At 42.1% G+C, this 26,427-nt stretch overlaps 1 protein-coding gene across 1 annotated transcript in view; it reads right to left on the bottom strand.

Annotated features, from left to right (window-relative positions):
* Positions 1 to 26,427, bottom strand: part of LOC145414000 (histone-lysine N-methyltransferase SMYD3-like) — a 182,570-nt gene that overhangs the window by 56,656 nt on the left and 99,487 nt on the right. Inside the window, exon 10 of the mRNA XM_080283569.1 lies at positions 17,820 to 17,993. Coding sequence (XP_080139695.1) covers positions 17,820 to 17,993 — 174 coding nt within the window. The remainder of the gene's footprint in view (positions 1 to 17,819; positions 17,994 to 26,427) is intronic.

The following is a 26,427-nucleotide window of genomic DNA, read 5'->3' as shown; positions in this document are numbered from 1 at the left end:
CCCCGCCGCACCAACACTTCCCTCCGCAGACTCCTCTTGAGCACCTTCCCCAGGAGCCTCAAAGTCACTCACTTTGGCCATCAACCCCTCGAAGTCCAATGCTGACACTTCTGACACTGCATCCTCTTCATTCTCAAAAGGAACAGGAGCAGACAATGTAGCTGGTTCCTCAATTTCACTAACTTGAGCCCGCTGTGTGTAACTTGTCATGAGTGTCTGTCTTCTTCTGTTTATTTCTTGCCTGTGCCTGTCTGTGTAGAAACGGAAGAGTTTGTCGATACCAACCAGAACTTCCTCCGTTCTTAGGCTGCTCACTTCCTGTTCCTTCACCTCTTCCTTGAGCTTATCCACAGCAGCAAGGATCTTGCTTATTCTTGACATACACAGCTCAGTCCTGCCCTCCATCACACTAGGCTGCTCAACTTCGACTCTGCCTGGCGTCGGGCTCTGCGTCAGCCTCGTCAATCCCTTGCAACAGTTCCTCGGAAGGCTGTTCCTCATTAGCAGCGTGCACTTCTCGTATGTCCGCCCATGTAACGTCCTGGAACAGTTCGTGCTGCTGTCAGTGTTGCTGCCTCAGCCTCGGCCAGTGGTTGAAAGGCTGTTTCCTGGGTCGTGCATAAGTGAGGCATGAGCATTCGCCACACATGGTTCACTGTTGCAGGTGTAATCTGGTGCCAGGCTTGTAGGAGAAATTCAACTGCGTCCTTCACTGTAAAACGACACCAAAATGCCTCAACAATCATGGCACCTGTAGTGGGTCAGGATACAGCTGCTGGCGGAGATGGAATGGGAGCAGGTGCCTCATCGAGGTCTTCGTCGTGACCTTCTTGTAGGGCATGAAGCTCCTCATGTGTGTTGGTCTTCCTGCGTAGGTAGTCATACACTTGCTTATGGTAGAAGTGCTTCACAGTGGCGATCAGTTCTTGATCTAGTGGCAGCATTAGTGACGTCGTCCAGGGCGGCAGAAACACAACAAGACAATCCTTGTGCAGATCTTCTAGGTATGGAGGGTGACTTGGTACACTGTCAAGCATCTTAAATGGAATGCCCAGTTCCCGACACTTGGCCCTGGCATCAAGAACGCAGGGCCTCGTTGACCAGTCTGCCATAATGTTCCTGGTCATCTAACCATTTGCAGATTTGTACCAGTACACGCCACTAGCGTCCATGTTCGTGAAGGTTTTGTAGCACCTTGGGTGTGAAGCTGTGTGTACAACAACTGGCCTCATCATGTGGCTCCCAGACAGGTTTACAGCGAACATTACTGTCATCGTACACTTCTGGAGCTTGCGACCGGGGGCTTGTTTCTGTCTTTTAGCAATGTACATTGATTTGGGCATGGCCTTGTAGTATAACGACGTTTCACTGACATTGTAGATCTGGTCCTTGGTGTACTGTCCCTCTTCAAGAAGCACCCTAAATATCGCAGGATAGTCTCTCGCGGCCAGCTCATTGGCAGAGGCACGTTCACCAGACACTTTGATGTGACGTAGTTCCTTGCGCTTGAGAAAACGGTCCAGCCATCCAACCGATGTCTTGAAAGGTTTGTCCACATTTAACTTGCGAGAAGCTGCCATGTAAAAGAGCTGGGCTTGGTTCCAAATAAATCTACCATTCAGTGGAACACCTTCCTTCTCCTTCCTCATTATGAGGGTGGCAAGATATCGTTCCATCAGTATCATCGCACGATTTCCCACCCGCGAACGGCCGTCTAGGTCAGAGGCACCATATGTCTTCACTAGAGCCCTTATGGAATCACAGTTCTTCCACACTGTCCTCACTGTTGATTCAGCCAGTCCCAGGGCTTTCCCGATGGCGGTGTTTCCTTGTCCCTCCTCTTTCATCTTGATGATCTCTAACTTGGTGGTGTGCATCAGAAGTTTCTTAACACTTGGGGCTGGAGCCATGGTGTGGCGAAGTACAGGCCAGGATGGAGCAGCAAAAAAAACGATGCACGTTGTACACGACAGGTTAGCTGTAGAAAGCAGATCCGCATTGTGCACGAGCCAGGACCGTTATGGCGCGCCTGCCGCCTTGTACCCCAAGCTGCGCAGTAGAATGCCAGGGAATTTCTGCACATCAACATGATGACATGTGATCCGTTGCATGAGGGATGGTCGCATACTGATAGAAAATGGCGTTTTTTAACCACTCCTTGCCTCTACCTAGCGTTCTGTGAGGTAAACTCGCGCATTCAAGGTTTTTGGTTATGATTTTTGGTCACTCGCACACAATACAAATCGCGCACTGTGATGACGTGCACTGTGCAAGCCTACTGTGTGCATATATATATATATATATATATATATATATATATATATATATATATATATATATATACAGTAGAACCTCTCTCATTCGGACTATATGGGGGGAAGGGTTGTCCGAATTAGCAGATTGTCCGGACCATCAGGGTAATCTCCAGTTCATACCAAAAACTATCTGTATATGGTCTGTTTGTTAATTATTAACATATGTGGCATATGTCAACCATACGTAACTGCAAAAGATGAAAGGATACTAAAATAACCAAACTAATCATGTACGATAGTTTTGTATTGCATAATTTACAGGTAAGGCCATGACAAGAAACTAGCCTACATTTTAAATTGTTGTAAGTGACTAAGGCCCGTGTAGGCAAAAAAATAAATAAATTAATTAACTGTAATATTTGGAATAAAAATAAAACTTAAGTAGGCAAAAAATACATTGTCATCTTTGGCATATTGATAATGCCCATATGGGCAAGAAGCTAATGTTTGATGTACAAGTAAAGCACATTTAAGTACAAAAAATAACCTACAGTAATCACTAAACACTGCAGAATATTCTGACCCATTTTTGTGTAAGCAAATTCCTCCTTTTAACACCTATAATCATTGCAGAAGGTTCACTTGCATTAAGGGGCATGGTAAGGAGGATTAACTTCTGAAATACAGCGTAAAAATATAAATGGTTGGTGAACTAGTTGATGGAACGAATGCTAGCGTGTGTTTAAACAGGCACCCATGTTGCGACCTAGCGTGATCCGAGACTAAACGAATGATGATCGCTTTCTGCACCGATACTGAAAATGACTTTAGAATTACTTTCAACATATTTTTGGAGCTTATTATTTTTAAATTTTGTCCAAATTAACAGAAATCCAGATTAAAGGGGTCCGGACCACAGAGGTTCTACTGTATATACCGTATATATATATATATATATATATATATATATATATATATATATATATATATATATATGTATATATATATATATATATACTGTATATACACAAATTATAATGAACTGGGGAGGCGGTAGCTCATTCGGTAGAGAGGTGGCCTGCAGTCCTACCGGACCCAGGTTCAAGTCCCAGCTGGGGCAGGGAACAGTTTAAGCATTTGAATTTAACAAAAGGAGGCTTTACTGATCTATCAGAAGACCCGCTGACATGTCGTAAAAATACCCCCACTAATACCAATACACCAGTTCTGTATGAGACAGCCCTAGCATGTATTCAATATGGACGATGGATGTTAGCACTGAAGTAGTAACATGTAGAGGTATATGGTATGTAGGAGGACTACTCGGCCTTGGGAGCTGGCTGTGAAGCCTATGTCCAGAGCCGGACACATAAAATATATATATATATATATATATATATATATATATATATCATCATCAGCCGTTGAGGTCCACTGCAGGACCAGCCTATCCCTACTGAAGTAGGGACGATACAGCCAATGTATCTCTACCCAGTGGCTTAGGCTGTCTGGTAGAGACTGTATGTAAGGTAAGAAGTGCTTGTAAGTGTAATTGTAGTGTTGTAGTGGCTTTGGATGTGTGTGTAGTCTGTGAACCATGTGTAATCGGCCCGCCTTAAGCCGACTGGGTGCAAGCATACTAGTACTGTATGCGCCACTGGTTCAATCACAGCACCCCTTATGTCCGCCAAAGTAGCAAGTGGCTCAGCGAACGATTCCCAAAGTTTTTACAACTCTGGCGGGAGGCAAACCCTCGTCCACCAGCTTGCGAAACGCACACTCTACCACTGTACCACAGAGGCTCATATATATATATATATATATATATATATATATATATATATATATAGAGTCAATCCTCATAAATCGTGTGTTCATAAATCACGGATTCGTAAATCATGGCTAGGTGGCCATCAGACTGCCGGCAACCATAAATTACTGTTAAGTCACGAAAATCGCGGATCTAGGCACCCAAGTGCGCCTTTTCCGAGGAGAACCATAAACCGCAGCATTCAAACTGAAAATCGCAACCCAACAACCAATCACCGCACGTCCCTGGTGGCATATGTGCATACTAATGCCGCCATGTTGTTGTTGTTGTTCTTGTCCCGCCAGTCCGCACACTACAGACCGTCGCCATGGAGTACGAGAGTTACCTGCCTTTTTTGTGCAACTTCCCCCCCGCCTCCTACCTGCCATGGCCCCTCCCGACCCCCCAATGAAGCGCTCTAAGCAGTATGGCGTCAAAAAAGCTGCCGCAGTTGTTGTACAGGCAACGTTTGGAGCTCATTTGTTGTGTTGAAAGGGGAGAGAAGTTTTCAAAGCTGGCGAAAGAGTTTGGGAAGAACAAGTGCTGAGAGGTTCTAAGTTCTTCCCAACACCATCCCACTCCATTCACTTAAGCAATTTCGTCATACGATTAAGGTGAGATCCCTTAACATGGCTTATTTCTATTTAATACATGCACTGAGTATTCTTAAATTTGTATGTTTGTGTTTGATGGTGCCTAGATAGGTATAGGTAGGGTGCTGTGGGGGTGAGTTGGCCAAAATCCAGACCCAAATATATATATATATATATATATATATATATATATATATATATACATACATATATACAGTATACATACATATATCTATCTATCTATCTATTGCCAGACGCCTCAATCCCGTTTGGGGTGGCCACAAACAAATCGCCTCCAAGTCGCCCTGTCCCCCGCCATTTCACTGCCCTGCTCCCAACTCACACCCCCCTCTCTCATATACATATATATACATACATATATATACATACATACATATATATATATATATATATATATATATACAGTAAAAGTCCAATTCTTCGGCATCCAATTCCCCGGCAAATCTGACATTTCGGCAGTTTTGAGAAATAGTCCCATTTACGAAAATCTCTGATCGTTCGGCAGATTTTCCAATTTTTTTCGTCAGTCTTGAAATTCTCCATGAGGACCCTCTACTGCTGGGGACTTCTTCCAGCAGTAGCAGAGTCCAATCAACCCCTTCTATTGTACATATGTAATTAAGGAACCTACTATAAGTTTAGGTAAGTGCATGTGAACTTGTAGGCCTACTGTACCATTACATTTATATACAGTATGTTCACTAATTTCTTTATTTTTCATATTCATGTATAGTACTGTATTCATTACAGTATTGTACAGTATCAAACAGTATACAGTACTCTCTCCAAGCACATTTGTAATGATATGAGTAGTGATGATAGTGTTCACCGAAACATATAAGGTATTGAGTGGGTAGGGTTTTTGATAATTCGGCAATTTTGATTTTTCGGCACTAGCCTGGTCCCATAGATGCCGAAAAATAGGACTTCTACTGTATATATATATATATATATATATATATATATATATATATATATATATATATATATATATATATATATATATATATATATATATATATATATATATATATATATATATATATATATATATATATATATATATATATATATATATATACCTGTATATATATATACACAGTATATGCAAGTATATATGTTTATATATATATATATACACACATATATTTATACAGTAAAACCTCAATATAACGGACTGCAATAGACCGGAATTTGCTTTTATCAGACTTGAGGAACTACTGAAGTTAATTCATATATGTTGGAAAAAGTCCGATAAAGCCAGAAGCAGTCCGGACTGCCTGACCACTTCAGCTATGTTCACCACAATAAGGTAAATAAAAGACATGTTTATCAGTGTATAGTATGGTATTATTATATATATTATACCATTTGATTAATGAAGTGAAGTTATAACACAGTACAGTACTGCAATGGTAGTCAAAACAGTTTAAAAACCGTTCATGCGATACGGACCAGTCTGATATATCGGAAAAAATCCGGATTAGCAGAGGAAAGTCCAGATGTCGCTTTTATCGGAATTTTGCAATTTTCTGAATGGTTTGGGCCCGAATTAGTCCATTATAGTGAGGTCTTACTGTATATATATATATATATATATATATATATATATACACAGTAAAACCTCACTAAATCGGACTAATTGAGGCACAAGCCAGTCTGAAAAAAGCTAAAGTCCGATAAAAGCAACATCTGAACTCCTCCCTAGACTTCCTCCTCCTTATGCAACGGGAAGCCCTTGTCATTCACGCATTTATTCTACAGTCTCTCTCTCTCTCTCTCTCTCTCTCTCTCTCTCGCACTGGGCACTTCCATTTTACTTCACATATTTTTTGTCTTCCTCGTCACCTTCATCTTCACCTTCCCATTCATTTAGCCTTTGTTTTCAGTTCACTTTGACATTCACATTCACTTTCATAATCAGTTCCTTGCTCACTTTCACCATCACTCATTTTGAATTTCCATTTCACCTTCACTTGCAATACTACTTTCATGTTTACCTTTAGAATTACTTTCACTCGCCTTCACTTTCACCCTTCCTTTTACTTTCACATTCCCCTTCACCTTCACTTTCAGTTTCACCTCTCTCACCTTCACTTTCAGTTTCACCTCTCTCACCTTCACCTTCACTTCCACCTTCACCTTCACCTTCATCTTCACTTTCACTTTCACCTTCACTTGTACATGCATTTCCACCTTCACTTTCATCTTAACCATCACTTTCATATTCACCTTCATTTTCACCTTTATTTTCACCCACACTTTCACCTCACCTTCACCTTGACTTTTGATATCACTTTCACCTTCACTTTCATTTTCACCTTCACTTTCACAATCACTTTCACCTTCCACCTTCATTTTCACTTTTGACTTCATTTTCATCTTCACTTTCACCTTCACCTTCACCACTTTCACATTCACTTTTACTTTCATCTTCACACTACCTTCACTGACCTTCATTTATAAATTCACTTTCGCCTCTTTTCTGAAGAGAGAGAGAGAAGGGACCAATGTTATGCCTATCTCCCTCATTTGTTTATGGAAAAGGGGACGCCACTTGTCATTCCCGTATTTATTTCCTCTCTCTCTCTCTCTGTTGACTCTGACATTAACATTCACTTCCATGCTCTTTCACCTTCACCTTTACACTCATTTTCACAATTACTTTAATTTTCATTTTCAATTTCACCTTCATCTCTCTCTCTCTCTCTCTCTCTCCCAGCTCGGGGAGGAAGAGAAGAATTGGAGGAGAGAGGGAGGGGGGACCCATGTTATGGTATCTCCTCAGTTTGTTTGTTTATTCATTATTCCAAGAGGCGGACTGCTTCTGGCTTTATCGGACTTTTTCTGATGCATAAGAAATTTGTCCAGTTGGCTCCTCGAGTCTGATAAAAGCGAATTCCACTATACTGAAGTCCGTTATAATGAGGTTATACTGTATATATATATATATATATATATATATATATATGTGTATATATATATGTGTGTGTGTGTATATATATATATATATCTATATATATAGGGATTGCTTAGTTAGGAATGTTAAAGTGGTGTGTGGTGTGGCAAGAGTATCAACAAAAAAGACAGGTACGGCATGGTGAGATGAGGTTAAGAGAGCGGTGGAGGAAAAAAAGAAGAAGAGGCTAAAGTGGTTACAGGACAGAGATTCAGTTGAAATAAGAACTGAGTATATCAAGAGCAAGAAGTTCGTAAAGAGACTAGTGAAGAGGAAAAAGAGGGAGGTAAATGATGATGTGGGAAGAAAAATGAATGCGAACTACTCTGAAAATAGGAAGTTATTCTGGAAAGAGGTGTGGAAATATAGAAGTGAAAGCGGAAAGAATTCTGATGGTGTGAAAGATGCAGGGGGTAGGTTACTAACCCATGGAGATGAAGTAAGGACCAGATGGAAAGAATATTTTGAAAGCCTGATGAATGAGAATAGAGAGAGCAGAGCAGCTGTAAACATGATTGGTTTTGGAGGTGTGCAGAGAAGGAATACTGTACCAGGAGACGTGACACTCACACAGGTGAAGAGTGCTGTGAAATGGCTGAAAAATGGGAAAGCAACTGGGGTTGATGAGGTGTATACAGAGATGCTTAAATGCTTAAGTGCAGTGGAAAGAGTGGAATGAAGTGCTTGTTGGAGATATGTAAGAAGGCATGGATGAGTGAAACTGTGCCAGCAGAGTGGAAAAAGGCTGTGATTGTACCCCTGTACAAAAATAATGGTGAGCAAAGTGAGTGCAAGAATTATCGTGACATAAGATTATTGAGAGTGGTAGGGAAGCTATTTGGAAGAATTATTATAGAGGAAGTAAGACAGATATCAGAAGTCCTAGTGAGTGATGAACAAGGTGGCTTTAGGTGTGGCAGAGGATGTGTGGATCCAGTATTTGCAGTGAGACACAGAGCAGAGAAGGCTTGTGAGGACCATAAGGTGTTTATGGCATTCATGGATCTGGAAAAAGATAAGACAAAGTGGACAGAGAGTGATTGTGGAAAGTTTTGCGCATGTATGGTGTAGATGGTAAGCTGCTAGGTGCTGTCAAGAGTTTTTATGATGGTAGTGAAGCATGTGTAAGGGTCAATGGGCATCTAAGTGAATGGTTCACGATCGGTGTGGGCGTGCGACAAGGTTGTGTTATGTCCCCATGGTTGTTCAATATATATATGGATGGGGTGATGAGGGAAGTAAAAACACGAGTAATGGAGAGGGGTATGGCATTGGTAATGAATGGTGATAGATGGGATATCTCAAATTTGTTGTATGCTGATGATGCAGTACTGCTTGCAAGTACCGGATAAGAACTTGGTAGGCTAGTGCAGAGTTTTGCTGATGGCTGTGAGTGTCGTGCCTTGAGAGTAAATTTAGAAAAGAGTAAAGTGATGGTTATTGAGAGAGACGGTGACTCCCAGTGTGATGTCACAGTGAATGGAGAGAGACTGGAATTGGTGAGAGAGTTCAAGTACTTGGGTACAGTGATAGAAAAAGAGAAGAAATTGTGCAAAAGAAGTTGAAAGCAGATTGACACAAGGAAGAAATGTGGCTGGTGCAATGAAGGCCTTGATAAGAAACAGAGGATTGAGTGTTGCAGCTGCACGAGGCTTACATGAGGGAGTGTTAGTGCCAACTTTAACATATGGGTGCGAGACTATGGTGTAGCAGTGGAGATGGGACTGCTGAGGAATGTATGTGGAGTACAGAGGGTGGATAGGATATGAAATAATGTGATTCGTGAAAGGTGTGGAGTAAGGAAGTCGGTGGAGACCAGAATTGAAGAAAGTGTCCTGAGATGGTATGGTCATGTGGAAAGAATGGATGACAACAGAGTGGTGAAAAAGGTATACCTGAGAGAATTTGAAGGAGGGAGGAGGCGAGGTAGACCAATGAGAAGGTGGAGAGATATGGTGGATGAGTGTTTGAGGAAGAGAGGTTTGGACGGTGAGGCTAAGGAACTGACAAGAGATCAAGCTGTCTGGATGAATGTTGTGAGAAGTGCATGATCAGGGATTTTGGCACCACTTGTGAGCATAGCAGCGTCCGGATTGACTCAGTCGGATATGTTTGTATGAAGCTGCAGAATGTGGTGAATGTTTTTGGCGTATCCGGTAGAGCCAGGATTCCAGAGGCTTGAATGATGAGTGAATGGAAGTGTGGCCTATTTGATTTGGGCAAGTTTGTGCTGTCTGGACATTGTTACTTCTCACCCTGCCCTTTGGTGGGAAAGGAGGTCCGGATGATGATGATGATAATGATGATATATACTGTGTATATATATATATATATATATATATATATATATATATATATATATATATATATATACTGTATATACAGTAAATATATATATATATATATATATATACAGTATGTATATATATATATATATATATATATATATATATATATATATATATAGTTTCATTTTGTTTTTGAAGGCTCCAACAAGCTTGCATGTGTCGGCCTTGGTCACCTAATAATGGCGGCTCTTGGCAGCCTCCCTGTTCAGTCCCTTAACCTTGAGGTAACACTTAATGACCTCATCCCACAGTACAGTATATATATATATATATATATATATATATATATATATATATATATTTATATATATATATATTTATATATATATATATATATATATATATATATATATATTTATATATATATATATATATATATATATATATATATATATATATATATATATATATATATATATATATATATATATATAAAGTACAATCCCTTGTATTCGGTACCCAGACAAACGGAATTCTCAGAACAACAAGAAAATTCAAGAACTGGTCACGCCAATTTGAATGGACTGCCAAACCGTTATTTTGTCATGTGTCAAGCGAGGCTGGGTGAAGTCGGACAGAGCATTTCCAGGTACAGTATAACCTCGTTATAACGGACTTCAGTATTGCGGAATTCGCTTTTATCGGACTTGAGGAGCCAACTGGACAAATTTCTTATGCATCAGAAAAAGTCTGATAAAGCCAGAAGCAGTCCGCCTCTTGAAATAATGAATAAACAAACAAACTGAGGAGATACCATAACATGGGTCCCTCCTCCCTCTCTCCTCCAATTCTTCTCTTCCTCCCCGAGCTGGGAGAGAGAGAGAGAGAGAGAGAGAGAGAGAGAGAGAGAGAGAGAGAGAGAGAGAGAGAGGTGAAGGTGAAACTGAAAATGAAAATTAAAGTAATTGTGAAAACGAGTGTAAAGGTGAAGGTGAAAGAGCATGAAAGTGAATGTGAATGTCAGAGTCAACAGAGAGAGAGAGAGAGAGAGAGAGAGAGAGGGAACAAATACGGGAATGACAAGTGGCGTCCCCTTTCCCATAAACAAATGAGGGAGATAGGCATAACATTGGTCCCTCCTCTCTTTCTCACTCTCTCTCTCTCTCTCTCTCTTCAGGAGAGAGGCGAAAGTGAATTTATAAATGAAGGTCAGTGAAGGTAGTGTGAAGATGAAAGTAAAAGTGAATGTGGAAATGGTGAAGGTGAAGGTGAAAGTGAAGATGAAAATGAAGTCGTGAAAGTGAAGGTGGAAGGTGAAAGTGATTGTGAAAGTGAAGGTGAAAGTGACATCAAAAGTGAAAGTGAATGTGAAGGTGAGGTGAGTGTGGGTGAAAATAAAGGCGAAAATGAAGGTGAATGTGAAAGTGATGGTTAAGATGAAAGTGAAGGTGAATATGAATGTACAAGTGAAGGTGAAAGTGAAAGTGAAGATGAAGGTGAAAGTGAAACTGAAGGTGAAAGTGAAGGTGAAGGTGAAGGTAAAAGAGGTGAAAATGAAAGTGAAGGTGAAAGTGAAGGTGAAGGTGAGAGGTGAAAATGAAAGTGAAGGTGAAGGTGAGTGAAGGTGAAGGGGAATGTGAAAGTAAAAGGAAGGGTGAAAGTGAAGGTGAGTGAAAGTAATTCTAAAGGTAAACATGAAAGCAATATTGCAAGTGAAGGTGAAATGGAAATTCAAAATGAGTGATAGTGAAAGTAAGTGTGAAGATGAAGGTGAAAGTGAGCAAGGAACTGAATATGAAAGTGAATGTGAATGTCAAAGAGAACTGAAAACAAAGGCTAAATGAATGGGAAGGTGAAGATGAAGGTGACGAGGAAGACAAAAAAAATATGTGAAGTAAAATGGAAGTGCCCAGTGTGAGAGAGAGAGAGAGAGAGAGAGAGAGACTGTAGAATAAATGCATGAATGACAAGGGCTTCTCTTTGCATAAGGAGGAGGAAGTCCAGGGAGGAGTTCAGATGTCGCTTTTATCGGACTTTAGCTTTTTTCGGACTGGCTTGTGCCCCAATTAGTCTGATATAGTGAGATTTTACTGTATTGTATATCCTTAGTAAATACCCTTAACCAGTCCTCCTTTCCCCCTCTTTCCCCTACTTTAATTCAGTCGTCCTCCATACCCTCCACAAATCACCAGTCGGCTTTTTACCACAAGACAGTAAACAAGCTCTCTTGCTGTTGTGTTGCTCTGATAGATGGTAATTTCTACACTCCAAAATGCCTAAAGAGCAAACTAAACGTAAGCGTGTCGTACTTACCTTGAAACACAAGCTGAATATATGCAATAGACTTGAAAAAGGCAAACATTATAAAACAATGATGACTGATTATAATGTAGGAAATTCAATGATTTATGATATCAAGGTCCAAGCATCCAAGCTCAATTATTTTTTCATGATAAGTGAGACAAGTAAGTCCACTGAAAAAAAAGGCAGACTCTTCATCGTATGAGTGGTTTTGCTTAGAAAGATCTAAGGGAGCACCTATTTCTGGTCCTCTTATACATGAAAAAGCAAGAGAGTTTCACTGTAAAATGAATATAGAAGTCAAGTGTGATTTCAGTATTGGATGGTTAAATCGTTTCAAAGACAGGCATGGAATTCGTAAACCAGACATCTCAGGAAAGAGCAAATCAGCAAACAGCAAACGCTGGTGCATTTTTCTTCCTAAAGGACCGGCTCTAACTTGCACCACATAAATTCATCTTAGAATGCATACGCGCTGTCAGAGATGACAAAAAAAATGTTATTAGGAATGAAGGTTTACTTTGTTGGAAGGAAAAAAAATAATATGCCTGCACTTCGTAGATACAGTGGAGCCTTAGGAAGCAAGCTGTATAGCCTATACCCACAGTTGGTGACATAAAAAAAAAAAAAAAAAAAAATGTAGCTTTACATTCACTTAGGTGAGTCAACCTGATAAGCAAAAAGTTAAAAAGGGGTGCCAAACCCTGGTCAGACATTCCTCCATACAAAATTTATCCACCCAGCTTGATCTGATGTTACTATGGATTCCAGAGGCAGTGGAATAGTGTTTTTCGGCAATAACTTTTTATTAAAGCGTTGGATTACGATGATATTTTACCAGGGTATGTTTCAGACCCCAACCTAACTCGCAGCAGTATGGTTTATTACCAAATGTGGAGACTTACGGCATGTATAAGAGGAAAATAAGCATGCAAGGCGACTGTTTTACCCATTGCTGGAGCGAGGCTAGTGGGGAAATGCCCCGCCCCCTCACTCATATCGTGATGTCACTTTGACGTTGTCCATATAGACACCGCCCCCTAATCATCGTATGGGTGAAATATTGCAAAGGGTGGGTGTCTGCTTTGGTAGACAGAAAATGTTGCCTATATTTGAAAAATAAGCCTGGTATTTTCATATAGGCCTATAAGGAAGCTATCCATTTTTAACGCAGAGATGTAAATTATTATAATGTTATCATCATATATGGAAATACCATCCACTTGAGGTGTACAACACCCTATTTCCCCTGACTGAAGTACACTTCCAACATTACAAATGTGTAAGTGATGAAACGTGTCATATATGAGTAACATGATAGCCTTACATTGACACATGACATGTTGCCTGTTATCGTCACAGTGGAATATATAGTTCAGCGGAGAGTAAGGAGACACCTGTTTAATAAAGTTACCTGAATATGAATTGTCAAGAAAAGTCAGCGTTTACGTGGTAACCTCGCCCAGAGGCTGGATATTCAAAAATTCACAATGGTTGTATTTACAAATGTGTGTTCGTATCCTTGTATTTTTGGTGTTGCTATGGCATTTCATTCTCACTCCGAAGCAATGCATTATTTCCATACCTTGATTCATTTTCTGTTAGAGTCAGTGTGACTTATAACCAAGGCCATGAATTGACGTTTTTGGACAGAGTCCTGCCTTACTAGTACTGTAATATTTGGAGTATCCAGGTAGGCGGTGCCTACATAACATCATAACTATATGTCACGCTAGCCTCGCACGAGCGATGGCTCATTCTGTCGCCTTGCATGCTTATTTTACTCTTATAAGTGCCTTAAGTCTCCAAAGTTGGTAATAATCCATACAGACGCCAGGTAGGTCAGGGTCTGAAACATCTATCTATCTATCTATACCCCGACGCCCTAATCCCGCAAAGGGTGGCTGCAGACAAAACGCCTCCAAGTCACTCTGTCACCCACCATTTGACTCCCCTCCCCCCAACTCACCCCCCCCTCCCTCATATACCTCTCAACTCCATCCCTCCACCTCATCCTCGGTCTACCCCTCCCTCTCCCTCCCTCCACCTCACCTACATACACCCTCTTAGTCAGTCTTTCATTCTCCATTCTCTCCACATGTCCAAATAAAGCGCCTCGGTCTGAAACATACCCTAGTAAAATAGCATCGTAATCCAACGCTTTGATAAAAAGTTATTGCCAAAAACCAGTTTTCCACCGCCTCTGAAACCCATATTAGTTCCCTAGCCCCATCAATTTCCATACCTCTTTCTCGCACATTAATTTGCCAAATCTGTCCACCATCTTAGCCTACCATGTCTTGTGCCATCCTCAAATATACCTTTTTCACCACTCTATTCATACCCAGTCTCTCGACATGACCATACATCTAAGCACACTCTCGTCAACTCTGATGTCCAGAAACTTCTATACTCTACATCATTCCTTGTCCTATTCACTCTCTTCATTTCACATACATTCCTAAACTGCCCCATCTACATCACCCTTACTCTTGACTTTTCATTTCATGCAACACCACAGTCTCACACCTGTATGTTAGAGCAGGCACTAAAACCCCTTCGTTCAAGCCTCTCACAGCCACTGCCTTCCGATGTCTGCTTCTTATCATGGCCTTCAAACCATCAGCCAAGTCACTTTCATTCCCTGAGCCACTCTACTTCCCTGTACCACCTTCTCTCAACAAGCATCACTTAACTCTATATTTACTTTCAAAGCATGACATGCAACAGGCATCTACAAAACTCTGCACAAGTCTACCGAGCTCTTGTCCATTATTTGCAAACAGCACTGCATTATCTGCATACATCAGATTTGAGATACCCCATCCTCCATCATTCAGCTATCAATGGAAATTTCAGTTATCACTCCCATAAAAAAAAAAAAAAAAAAAAAAAATTGTTTCTGTAGTGGAGCTCACACAGACTGGTATAGGTGTAAAGCCAGAACAAAACTTAACCTATGTCATGCAACTTACCCCATATGAGTCAGTTCTGGGGGCATGCAACCTATGAATGGGATTCTTAACAATGCATCACAGTGTTTCTCAGAGGCACAGTGTCACACAGTTTTTGTGGCATAAGTGGTAGGTGGGGGCACTCACCATCCACTCACTCGATGTATTGCTGCTCTCGGGTGTCTGCCCTTTCCTCTCTTCCATCCTTCTTTCCTTCTATCCTCTTCTGTCTTCTATCCTTCATTCTTTCCTTGTCCTTCTGCCTACGGGTGACTTTACACTCCCTTTTCTGTCTTTCTTTCCTTTTCCTTCTGCCTGTGGGTGATTCTACACTGAGTGACAAGCCAAATGGTTTCCTGTACACCAGGAAACCATTTATTACGCTGGGTGGTAACCATATAACCAAATTTTGGCATCTGGTGGTTTAGTGGGTAATTATTGCCCTCCAATCGGATTGAGCCAGTGAAGGTTTATATCCAAGGGGTGGTTGGGGTTGATTGCTCATGTAATGCCACTCAGGGATGAGTAAGGCTGGTCACTCTCATCTTAAATGTCAAGACCAACTGCCTAGCCCCGGGCTCCTACGCTCCTCTTGGGGAAACGTAGGATTGGATGATGGATGGATGGAACTGTATCAGGTTTTCCCCAAGGATGAGCCCTGAAACAAAGTTACAGTAGCCACTATGAATGAAATTCATGCACTTCCTGATCCATTTACCATGGCATCAGTACTCAAGGATAGATCAAAACGTTCTTGAAAAACTGTTCTTTTATGACAAAATTGAATGCAAGGCCAACAATGGCTAAGGGATGAGAGGGAAAGATAAAATAAACTATCAAAAGTTATGGCTTATTGGACTAAGTGGCAGTTCACTGAGGCTTTGACAAGAGTGAATCCCACTTGCATAGTAGCTGGTTTCCCACCAACTGCTAAATTTCCAATGACAATAACCCCATAACTATGGTGAGCTGAGCAAAAGTATGTCATGGGTAGGTTTGTCATACCAGTTCCAAGACAATGATGTGCATATGAAGTCACTTTGCAATGGTCACTATATTGAACATATTGCTGCACCACTCAGCCGATTTTGAAACTCCCTTGCTGGGGGTTAACCACTATCCTAACAGGGACTTGACATCAGGCCTTGTGTGGCATAAAGGTGAGAAGTTACCACTGCATCAAGAGAGTTACCCACACTTGCCTGCTAGGCAATGTGAGCTTCTGACACCACATTATACCACTCTTTTCTTCCCCTAGTGATTGATTTGGCGAGTTTAGAAAACTACACATACATATGATAGCACAGCACTAAAAGCCACCACAAAAATTGCTGGGAACTGGAATTTACAGTCCATTCCAAGGATGTGAGGACAAGGATGCAGACAGCTTGTGTAGAAAACCGACATCCGAGACATATTGCCAAACCAAACTTTACCTCATGTTCCATACCACTATCATCCAATGTAATGACATAACACAGCTACTCTTCAAGCCAGGATTTGAACTCAGCCCCTACTTGGAGTGAAGGCATGACAGTACAGTACATCCCCCTAGTACGCGAAACCCCTAGTGCATGAGGACCTGTTTTTAATTTTTTCCTAACCAAAGTATATGAGTCACACCCACACGATGCGAGGCAGCAGGGAAAAACTGCCCCAAACCAGTGTTTTCCGGTGTGAACCCCGAGAACGACACCCGCCTCTCCACTACACGCCATGCTCCGCCCACCTTGTGATGGAGAGTGATTTGCCAATGCCTAGGTTTAGTCAAATCCTGTGTGCCCTGAATAGGTTCAAGGAGGAATTCAAGAGCATGGAACTGTGCCAGCAACGAACGCAAGAGGTTCTGAGTTCACTAGACAGAACCTTCCGCTACTACACGGAGAAGCAACATCAAGAAATTAACAGGAGGAAACAAACCCTCATCACCCGTTACTTTCGGCGGCCACCACAAATTCAGGAACCTGAGGAAGCAGTGCCTTCTTCTGCAGAGCCAATACCTGAGGAGGAACTAGAGGATGAGGTGATGTCAGTGGTGTCATCAACAGACTTTGAAGGATTCATGGAGGAAATGAGTGTAGAGGTGAAAGTGTTGATGAGGAGGCTGGTGAGGAGGCTGGTGCGGCTGGTGGTGCATCAGGTGGTGCAGGGGATGCACACTTAGTGCCTCACCCTGCCTCGTAACTCCTTCTTACGTCCATCAAGCCTGTTGTCTTTTTGATTAAGGTGAGCAGCCATATTCTTGTTATTTCAGTTATATCTTGAAGTATGTCTTAGATATTTTCCCTCAAACGGGTCAAAAAGGTCACTGATAGAAGGGGGTGCCGCCAATATGTTAATTTTCCCATTAGTTTATGTATTCCTAGTACACGAAATCCTGGCACGCGAGCACATCTGCTGCCCATATAGGCGCGTACTAGGGGGATGTACTGTAACACCAAGCAAATACAGCTACTTCCACTTGCTTACTAGGCAATGTGGGCTTTTATACATCCCATTAAGTAGATACAGAGTACATATTCTTTCTCCCCTATCTCCAGACAAGGCATATTCTACTGGTACATTCTGTAATGTTACACCTGTTCATTCTCAAAAATTGATGTATAATGTAGCTAGCTGCCAATAATGAAAAGGATACAGTACTGGTCTTTGCACTCGTCAAGCTGCTCTCGGCAGAAAACAGCAGCTGCAAGGTATGTGGCACGAGAGTCCTTAGGAAGAGATGTCTGGCCACAATCTGGGCAAGGTGGTAAGGGGGCAGTGGATGGGAGGCTTTCATCCACATATATTGCACCATTACAACCTTCAGTGCCTGTGTGTTGGGAGAAAAACTTGAATCATACACAGTCCCATGAAAATGCACAAATGAAAATCATATTGTCATCTACATCATTCAATTACTGTATATTAAATTCCTACATATATATTCTCAATTATCCATCGTGCAATATCCGGCCCAATGTAATATCCAGTCTTCTTGCCTGGCTTTATTAAAAATAAATCCAGTAAAATTAGGCAGCATCCAGCTCAGAAACAAGAAGCAATCAGATGTACTATGCATTTTCTGGCGGTAATGTGTATCATGTGGCTCATACACATGAACCAATTGGCGCAGATCCCACAACACAGTAATATATGCCAGCCAATCACAATATGATGCTGGAATGGTCCACCCAGTGCGCCAAGCCAACCATCATCCCTCCCCTACCCTTGCCTCACTCGTAGCTGTAGTGCTGAGACTTCCTTGAGGCCCCTAAATACTCCATGCCCTAGTGCTCTGACTGCTGTACCCTAGTTCTGTACGATGGCTGAGTTTGTGGTGGTGCCAAAAGTAGGTGAGTATGGTTGTTATTATATTATGTACTATACCGCTGTGCTATATGTACACTCCTGTATACCCAGGGAAGAGGGGAGAGGAGAACAAAACGAGCTCCACCTACCTCTACCCCAGCTCCTCCCCCACCCCCATAGCCCTACCCCCCCACCTATCAATCTTAACTGACAGTTACTTCTCAAGCTGGCCTCATACTTAACACTCTTGGTCAGACCACTATAACACAAACATAAAACACTATGATATGTAAAAATTACACTCAGTCCTTGAGTTACACGTGGCTGAGTAACACGTTTTTGTTCTAACGCACTCTGCATAATGAGACAAGTCATGTCAACATGCAGAATAACTCGAGCTCATGCAGGAACTCAGCTGGCCTGACGAAGAAATTTGAAAGTCGCACGGGTTGACGTCACCCTCTAGACTTTGGGTACTTTTCCTGGGCGCATATTTCCGTTCTGTATGGGTATTTGTCTCAGTACCACAGCCAGCCACCTCAGTCAAGCAGCCCTAGTGGGACAGGTGAGGTTAGGTTGATGAGCAAATTTTGCCACTGAGCATACTTTTGAGAAAAAACTATATGGCTAGTTTTGAAATAAATGGGCGAGCATCATTCTTGGCTGTGAGTTCCCAATGGTGAGATGAATACGCGTACAGAACTAAAATATGCCTCCTGGGCACACTTAAGGCCGAATTGTTAGATGAAAATTTATGGGTTTTGCAATTTCAGGGAACAAAATGGAATGAAAATGTATGCTAATCAGAAAAAAAAAACTTTCATCCATGTGTTTTCTTAAGCTAGGGTTCAGTTCCACATTCTTCACTTGATTTCATGCTTCCCAACACATTTCGGACCAACTGGGCATATGGTTATCAATCCTTCCTCGCACCTCAGTTCTTCTCCACATTCATACAGTGCTCCTTTAACATCCACAGAGCTTAGATAACAGAGACACCTGTGTATGTTAAAAATCTGCGGATATTTGCTGCTCCCCTTAAATACACTTGTTTTGTCTCTGGCAGAAACAAACAAGTACTGCTAGACTGATTTATTTATCGGTTAATGTACACTTTAAGCAGCAGAGAGACATTACCAATTCAATTCATAATCCTTCAGCTTGTTTCTGTAACTTTCTGACAACTTTCAGTTTGGTAAATTACTTTTTCTTGCTGAAAACTTTCCTCCCTGTTATTATTGTTCCTTTCCTTAACCCTTACACCGCGGGCTTGTTTTGCTCTGTTTTGCGTGTCCCACGGGCATATTCGGGCTCTGACAGACTCTCAAAAAATATTTGCCAAAAATCAGTTATTAGTCCTAGAATATTAAAATTACATATGCATATGGCACATACCTTCAGCTTTCTCCTGGGATGTTTGTTGAGCCTTCGTCGATTACCGTAGGACTTGTGGAGACCTCTGAAGTTGGGTAATGAAGTCTCCACTTTACACTTCCCGAAAACCCGTAATATGATTACCACAGCCAGATATTATCACTAGAAACACTATTCTATGATTATCAAGTAGTTTGGGATCCATACTCCAAAAAAAACCCCACTGTGAAAGCAATGAAAATTACGAGCGCGTATGACCTTCCCACTTGCGCTAGTTCGCTGCTGGTATTCTGTCATTTATTATTCAAACAAACACTCACCCTTTATATTCCTATTATTATATAACACATATATATCTGCAGTCTTTCTCCATAAGTTTCCTTCAGTAGTATTAGTTTATTGTCACTGAAGTCATTCAATTTTTCATTCAGTAAAATATGTAGAGAGCCACGGATTCACTATCACTGTTATAACCTCAAGTATTGTACTCATATTCTTATATTACTAATTATTTACATTTCTATTTACATTTTCTATTGTATTTTCAATATTTACACTTCTATTTTACTTACACTATGTTATTCAACGTCACTTGCAGTAACATAAAACTATATTACACTGTTCAATGATATGTACATCCATTGCTTTCACTTGCTATTTACACATTATTTTCATTTCCCACTTGCACTTTTAGAACTGCTTCTGGCTGTGGTAATCAAAGAAGCAGGTAACGCAGAGGGGAACCTGGCACTCAGCGCACTGCCAAGAGGTGCGTTTGTGCTCAGGTGTGCGTCGGGTGGTATGTGCACACACCTGGCACCTGCGGATCGCAGCCTTCCTCTTGGTTGTGGCAGGCATTTGCACCAGTCTGTGCCGATCCATGTACGCCCTCTGCTCGAGTCTGTCGGGAAGTCTTACTGCATGGCACCTTGGAGCTGCTGCTGTCACCTTACCATATCTTTCAAGCAGCTGCTGAACACAAGTCCTGGCGAACAACCTCTGGGAGAAGGACTTGGGTGGCTTGACCTTCATCTTGTACAGGATGAAGGCGTTCTGCATCGTCACGTCTATGAGATGCAGAAAAGCTTTCCTGTATCACCTAGTATTCTTCCTGAGGCATTCGAACTCTGCAATCATCATGTCGGACTTGTCCACCAGCCGCATGTTGATATTGTAGTCTAAGACAGCATCAGGTTTCCTCACAGGTTCGCCTGTCCTACGGTCGACCTTCTCATTGTCTTTCATTTCCCCCTTGTGTACGGTGGTGAGCATGTGCACGACCCTCTTGTCATGCCACCGTATTGCCAGCATCTTCTCAGACTTGCGTAGATGCACGTCTCCTCGCTGCGAGGTTCCTGCCTCTGGGAATTTAGGGAAGTGGGCACAATTACTCTTGACAGTGCCGCAGGAGCCGATGCCGTGCTCTGAAAGATATTTGGCAAGTTTCGGTGCTGTATAATAGTTGTCTGTATACAGCACATGATTCCCACCAAAATATCTTTCAAGGAGCACTTTCACTACACAGCCTGAGAAGGCAAGGGGGTGTGTTTTATCAAGATCGACAGTGCTGGCTGAATAAATGACGAAGTCAAGGATGTACCCAGTCTTACAGTCGCACAGTACAAAGAACTTGATTCCAAAGCGATGGCATTTGCTTGGAATGTACTGCACAAACCTAAGACGTCCTCTGAACAAAACCATGGATTCGTCAATGACAACTTTCTGAAAGGGGTGGAAGAATGTCATAAACTTATCCTTCATTCTGCTCAGAATCTCCTGGATCTTCCAGAGTGGGTCGGATTGGGAAGGTACATCGTTGTTGGCAAAGTGCAGGTTTCCCATGATGTTCCGGAAGCGATCTCTGGCCATGTACTTATTGAAGGAGGGTGAGGGTAGTAAGGGGTCCATGGACCAGTATTCTTCCAACTCATGCTTCTCTGAGTGTGGCATGAGAAGCATGAGGGTGAAGAACACATACAGCTCCTGCACTCCCAGCATGGACCACTGTTGCAACTTGGCTGCACCTGTACCACTTGCAGCACGTTGTGATTCATACCTGTTGGTCTCATCACATTTGTGCTGCATGACTTCGTCATCGAGGAAGGCCGAAAGGAAGTCAACACACTCAGCATCTTCGTCAAGATTGAAGGCAGGCTGTATCCCTGAGGAACTCTCATTGAAATCAAGATGTTCTGGGACAAAATCGGACCCTTCCGTCCATGCGAAGGCGTCCAGGATTCCCTGTTGTGGCGGTGTAGGGTGGGTGAGGGTGGAGGGTGGCAGTGAGGCAGATTTCTCTAGTTCAAGGTCACTCGCACTGACCCTGGGTTGCCGTACAGCACTAGCAGCCCTTACTCTACTGGCAACTCTACTTTTACGGGTCAGGGATTTACCTCTTCCTCTATGGCCTGCCTTCACTGTTGATGCTGGTGGTGACTCCGACAACGAAGACTCCGGAGAAAATTCAGCAGAAGAGGAAGAAATGAGTGAAGTGGGGCTTGGGGAATGGGGAGGTAATTCACCTCGGGACTCATGGCGGGCTGGGTCACGAGGGGCCATTGTTCCGGGGCTAACCCGCCACCTTTTCATTCCCATCCCAAATTCCTTCCCTTGCTGCACTAACGGCTCCTTTCCCTTGGAGCTTGGGATAACATGGGACACTGAAGCACTCGTACTAGTAGTTTCTGGCACGATTTCCTCACCCAGCTCATCACACGAATCCCCCGAAGGGTCATAGTCACTATCCATCATTATCATCAATAATTCGGCTAGTTCACGTTCCACTGCAGCGTCACTTAGTCCTTTCCTGCTTCCCCCACGAGTTTTTCTGGGTGTAGAGGTCACGGGGCCCTTTGCAATGGGCGCAGAAGCGGCAGAAATGGAGGGGCGTGAGTGCGACATGCTTTGACCACAGAGGAGAAGGAATTAAATGGCGTGGCTTATCTGAGAAGGCAAGGGTTGACAGTGACAATGGGGCTGACAGCTGCTAACTTACATGCTAAGAAATTATTGGTAGGAAATCTCGGCAGTACATAAAGAAATAGGTAGTTCCAGGTGAATGTAAATGTCACTTAGGCTTCTCCCTTCCTTTCTGATATATACTTTTATTACAGAAATAGATTACAAGGCATAACTCAAAGGGGAAATTACCGTGAGAATTTAGCGAATGAATGCAAGTGAGGTGTTGTCAGGTGATAATTAGCCAATTCCTGGTGTATACCACTATCACTTACCTTATTTTTCTTTGGTATATATTATTTTGTATAAGTATAGGGTATAGGGCTTAATTCAATGGATGAAATCTGTGGAAAAATCCAGGGTAGATTTGCTTAGCACAGCGCGGCAGGGCAGGCGATAGAAAAGGGTAAAGGAGGTGAGGTAGGGAGGGGTGACGGGGTACTGGAGGGGAGGTAGGGAGGGGAGTCAAGAACGGGGGAAAAGGGCTAAATTGTCAACAATGGATGGGAGTACAGATGAGATTAGGAGTGCTGACTATTGGTGGACAGTAGCAGTACATGCTAAAAAATGATTAGTAGGAAATCTCGAAAATACAGAAAAAAGAAGGTAGTTCCAGGTGAATGTAAATGTCACTTTGGCTTCTCCCTTCCTTTCTTATATAAATTTTTTTACGAGAATAGATTTTACGGCATATTTCAAAGGGGAAATTTCCGTGGGAAATTAGCGAACGAGTGCACGTGAGGTGTTGTCAGGTGATAATTAGCCAAATCAAGGTGTATAGCACTATCACTTACCTTATTTCTTTTTGGTATATATTACTTTGTATAAGAATAGGCCATAGGGCTTATTTCAATGGATGAAATCAGTGGATAATTCCGGGGGAAATTTGCTTTAGCGCAGCGCGGCCGGGGAGGCGAGAGGACAGGGTAATGGAGGGGAGTCAGGAACGGGGAAAAATGGCTAAATTGTCAACAATGGATGGGAGTACAGATGAGATTTGGAGTGCTGACTAGTGCTGGACATTGGCAGTACTGATAGATGATACAAGCCACCACGTGTAAGCCCGAAAGAATTCAAAATAACACAGAATCACAAAAGTGACGCCCTGCGGTATGATCCATTGCGCCCGAGTGTCATGAAAGTGACGCCCCGCGGTTAAGGGGTTAAGCTGTACCTACAATCGTTTCCAGCGAAGTGGAAGAAACGCAACGTGCTCAAAGGTGGATTTCGTTTCCCAACTACCCAACTAGAGGTTTGGTTAGATCAAATTATTAGGTACAGTTAAGCTAGGTTAGGCCAGGTTTAGTTAAACACTTAGGTTAAAACAGTCCTTTCCACCATTACGTTAACGAAACAAACACAAGTTGTCATACCAGAACAGCTAAAAACAGCAGGGAAACAGATTTAACAAGAAACATTTATTTACCAACCCAGAAATAAACAGAAAAATATAAAAAACTATCAGGAAGAATTGATTTGGTAAGGTGCTTTTATTGCTTAAAGTAAAGCGTATGTTTAGCCCCCTCAATGGTCGTGAGTTCAGAAATTTGCATGCTCCCGCGGTCAGTCTTGGGACCATTTTTACAAAGTTCTAAAATCAATTTCTTTTTCTTACATATGTGAAAAGACTTGTCTGGCACACCTGGCTTTTATCTTTTTCCTAAAACCCATCCTGTGATTTGCTATGATTCATGAAAGAATTAATGAAATTAGGATGCGTGTTACAGTACTATGTAAACATCGGCGAAAACATCTGGGATGAAGTGAACTGTGAACGCCTGACTGCTTGAGATAGTATAGAAGGGTCGTGTAAACATACCAGTGACCTTCGTTCCCTTCCTGTACTTGCTCGCATTTTTTTAATAGCTTGCCCTGACTTAACGTCACTGACACCGGTACGGTAAAGCATTGTTCAAGGCCAGCAGCTATGAAAGGGATAATGGAATACATTACTGAATTGTTTGTATCAGTCTTTTAGGAAGGGAAGAGGTTGTGTAGATCAGATATTCATTCTTAGATCCATAGTGGAAAAGTTTCTAGAGAAGGGAAAGAAGTTGTATGCAGCTTTCATGGATTTGGAGAAAGCATATGACAGGGTGGATAGACGAGGATTGTGGAAAGTATTAAGAATATATGGAGTAGATAGGAAGTTGTTGAATGCTGTGAAGAGTCTGTATGATGGTGCTAAGGCTGCAGTGTGTGTGGATGGTGAACTAAATGAATTTTTCTCTTTGAAGGTTGGGTTGAAACAGGGATGTGTCATGTCTCCATGGCTGTTCAATCTGTACATGGATGGAGTAATAAAAGAGGTACAAGGCAGGGTAGTGGATGTTGGAGTGGCCCTGGTGAGAAAGGATAGTGTTTGGAAACTCCCTGTACTGTTGTTTGAAGATGATACTGTGTTGTTGAGTGAAGACGAATGGGAGCTGCAAGGCTTGGTGGATGAGTTTGGGAAAAGTGTGTAAGAAACGGAATCTAAAGATGAATGTAGGGAAGAGTAAAGCGATGGTCTTTGAGAGAGGTGAAGTCAGTGAATGTACAGCGAGGTTGGACGGTGAGGAATTGGAAAATGTGAGTACGTTTAAGTACTTGGGTAGTGTGATGAGTAAGGATGGAGGTTTGGAAGGTGAAGTGCTTGAAAGGGTACAGCAGGGAAGAAAGGTTGCTGGTTCTTTGAAAGCAGTGATAAGAAACAGGGAAGTAAGCATGGAAGTGAAAAAGTTACTACATGACAGTACTGTGATACCAGCTCTAATGTATGGAAGTGAAGCTTGGATGTTGTTGGAAGGACACAAGTCAAGAGTGAGAGCAGTGGAAATGAGTTATTTAAGAGGAGCCTGTGGAGTCACATGGAGAGATAGGCTGACGAATGAGGAAATAAAGGAGCGTTGTGGTGTGGATGTGGATGTGATAGGAAGCGTTAGGAGGAATACACTGAGGTGGTTTGGCCATGTGGAGGGGATGGAGGGTGAAAGACTGATGAAGAGAGTGTATGTGAGTGAGGTGGAGGGGGGAAGAGGCAGGGGGAGGCCGAGGATGAGATGGACGGATGGGGTCGAGAGGTATATGAGAGAGGGGGGTGTGAGTTGGGAGCAGGGCAGTGAAATGGCGGGGGACAGGACGACGTGGAAGCGATTTGTTTGTGGCCAACCCAAATGGGATTGAGGCTTCTGGCAATAGATAGATAGATAGTCCTCTTTCTTTCACACATACACATAAGAACAAACAAAAGAATGAGCAGTAAGTGTACACTAACTTTACGGAGCAGAAATAACTGTGCTTAGTTGGTCTGAAATATATTGGGAAGAGCGATACCGAACGAAGAATGTAGAACTGAATGCTAACCTACGAGAACATGTGAGACAAAAGAATTTTTTCTGATGAGCAAACATTTTTGTTCCATTCTGTCTCCTAAAATTGTGAAACCCATAATTATTTGCTAAGCATGCGACCTAAAGACCTGACCAATTCAATTCATATTCCTCTAGTTTGTCTTCTGTATTTTTCTGATTATTTTGAGGGTGGTAAATTATCTTCTATTACTGAAAGATTCTCTCTTTAATTATCATCACATTCCTTAAGCTGTACCTATGATTGTTTCAAAAATAGTGGAAGAAACTTAC

This window comes from Coenobita brevimanus, chromosome 98 (assembly GCF_032717465.1).
Source record: "Coenobita brevimanus isolate Jiangsu-jjx chromosome 98, ASM3271746v2, whole genome shotgun sequence".
Classification (NCBI taxonomy): Eukaryota; Metazoa; Arthropoda; class Malacostraca; order Decapoda; family Coenobitidae; genus Coenobita; species Coenobita brevimanus.
Note: the sequence above shows the minus strand (reverse complement) of the source record. Positions and strands in the feature narration are given on the sequence as shown.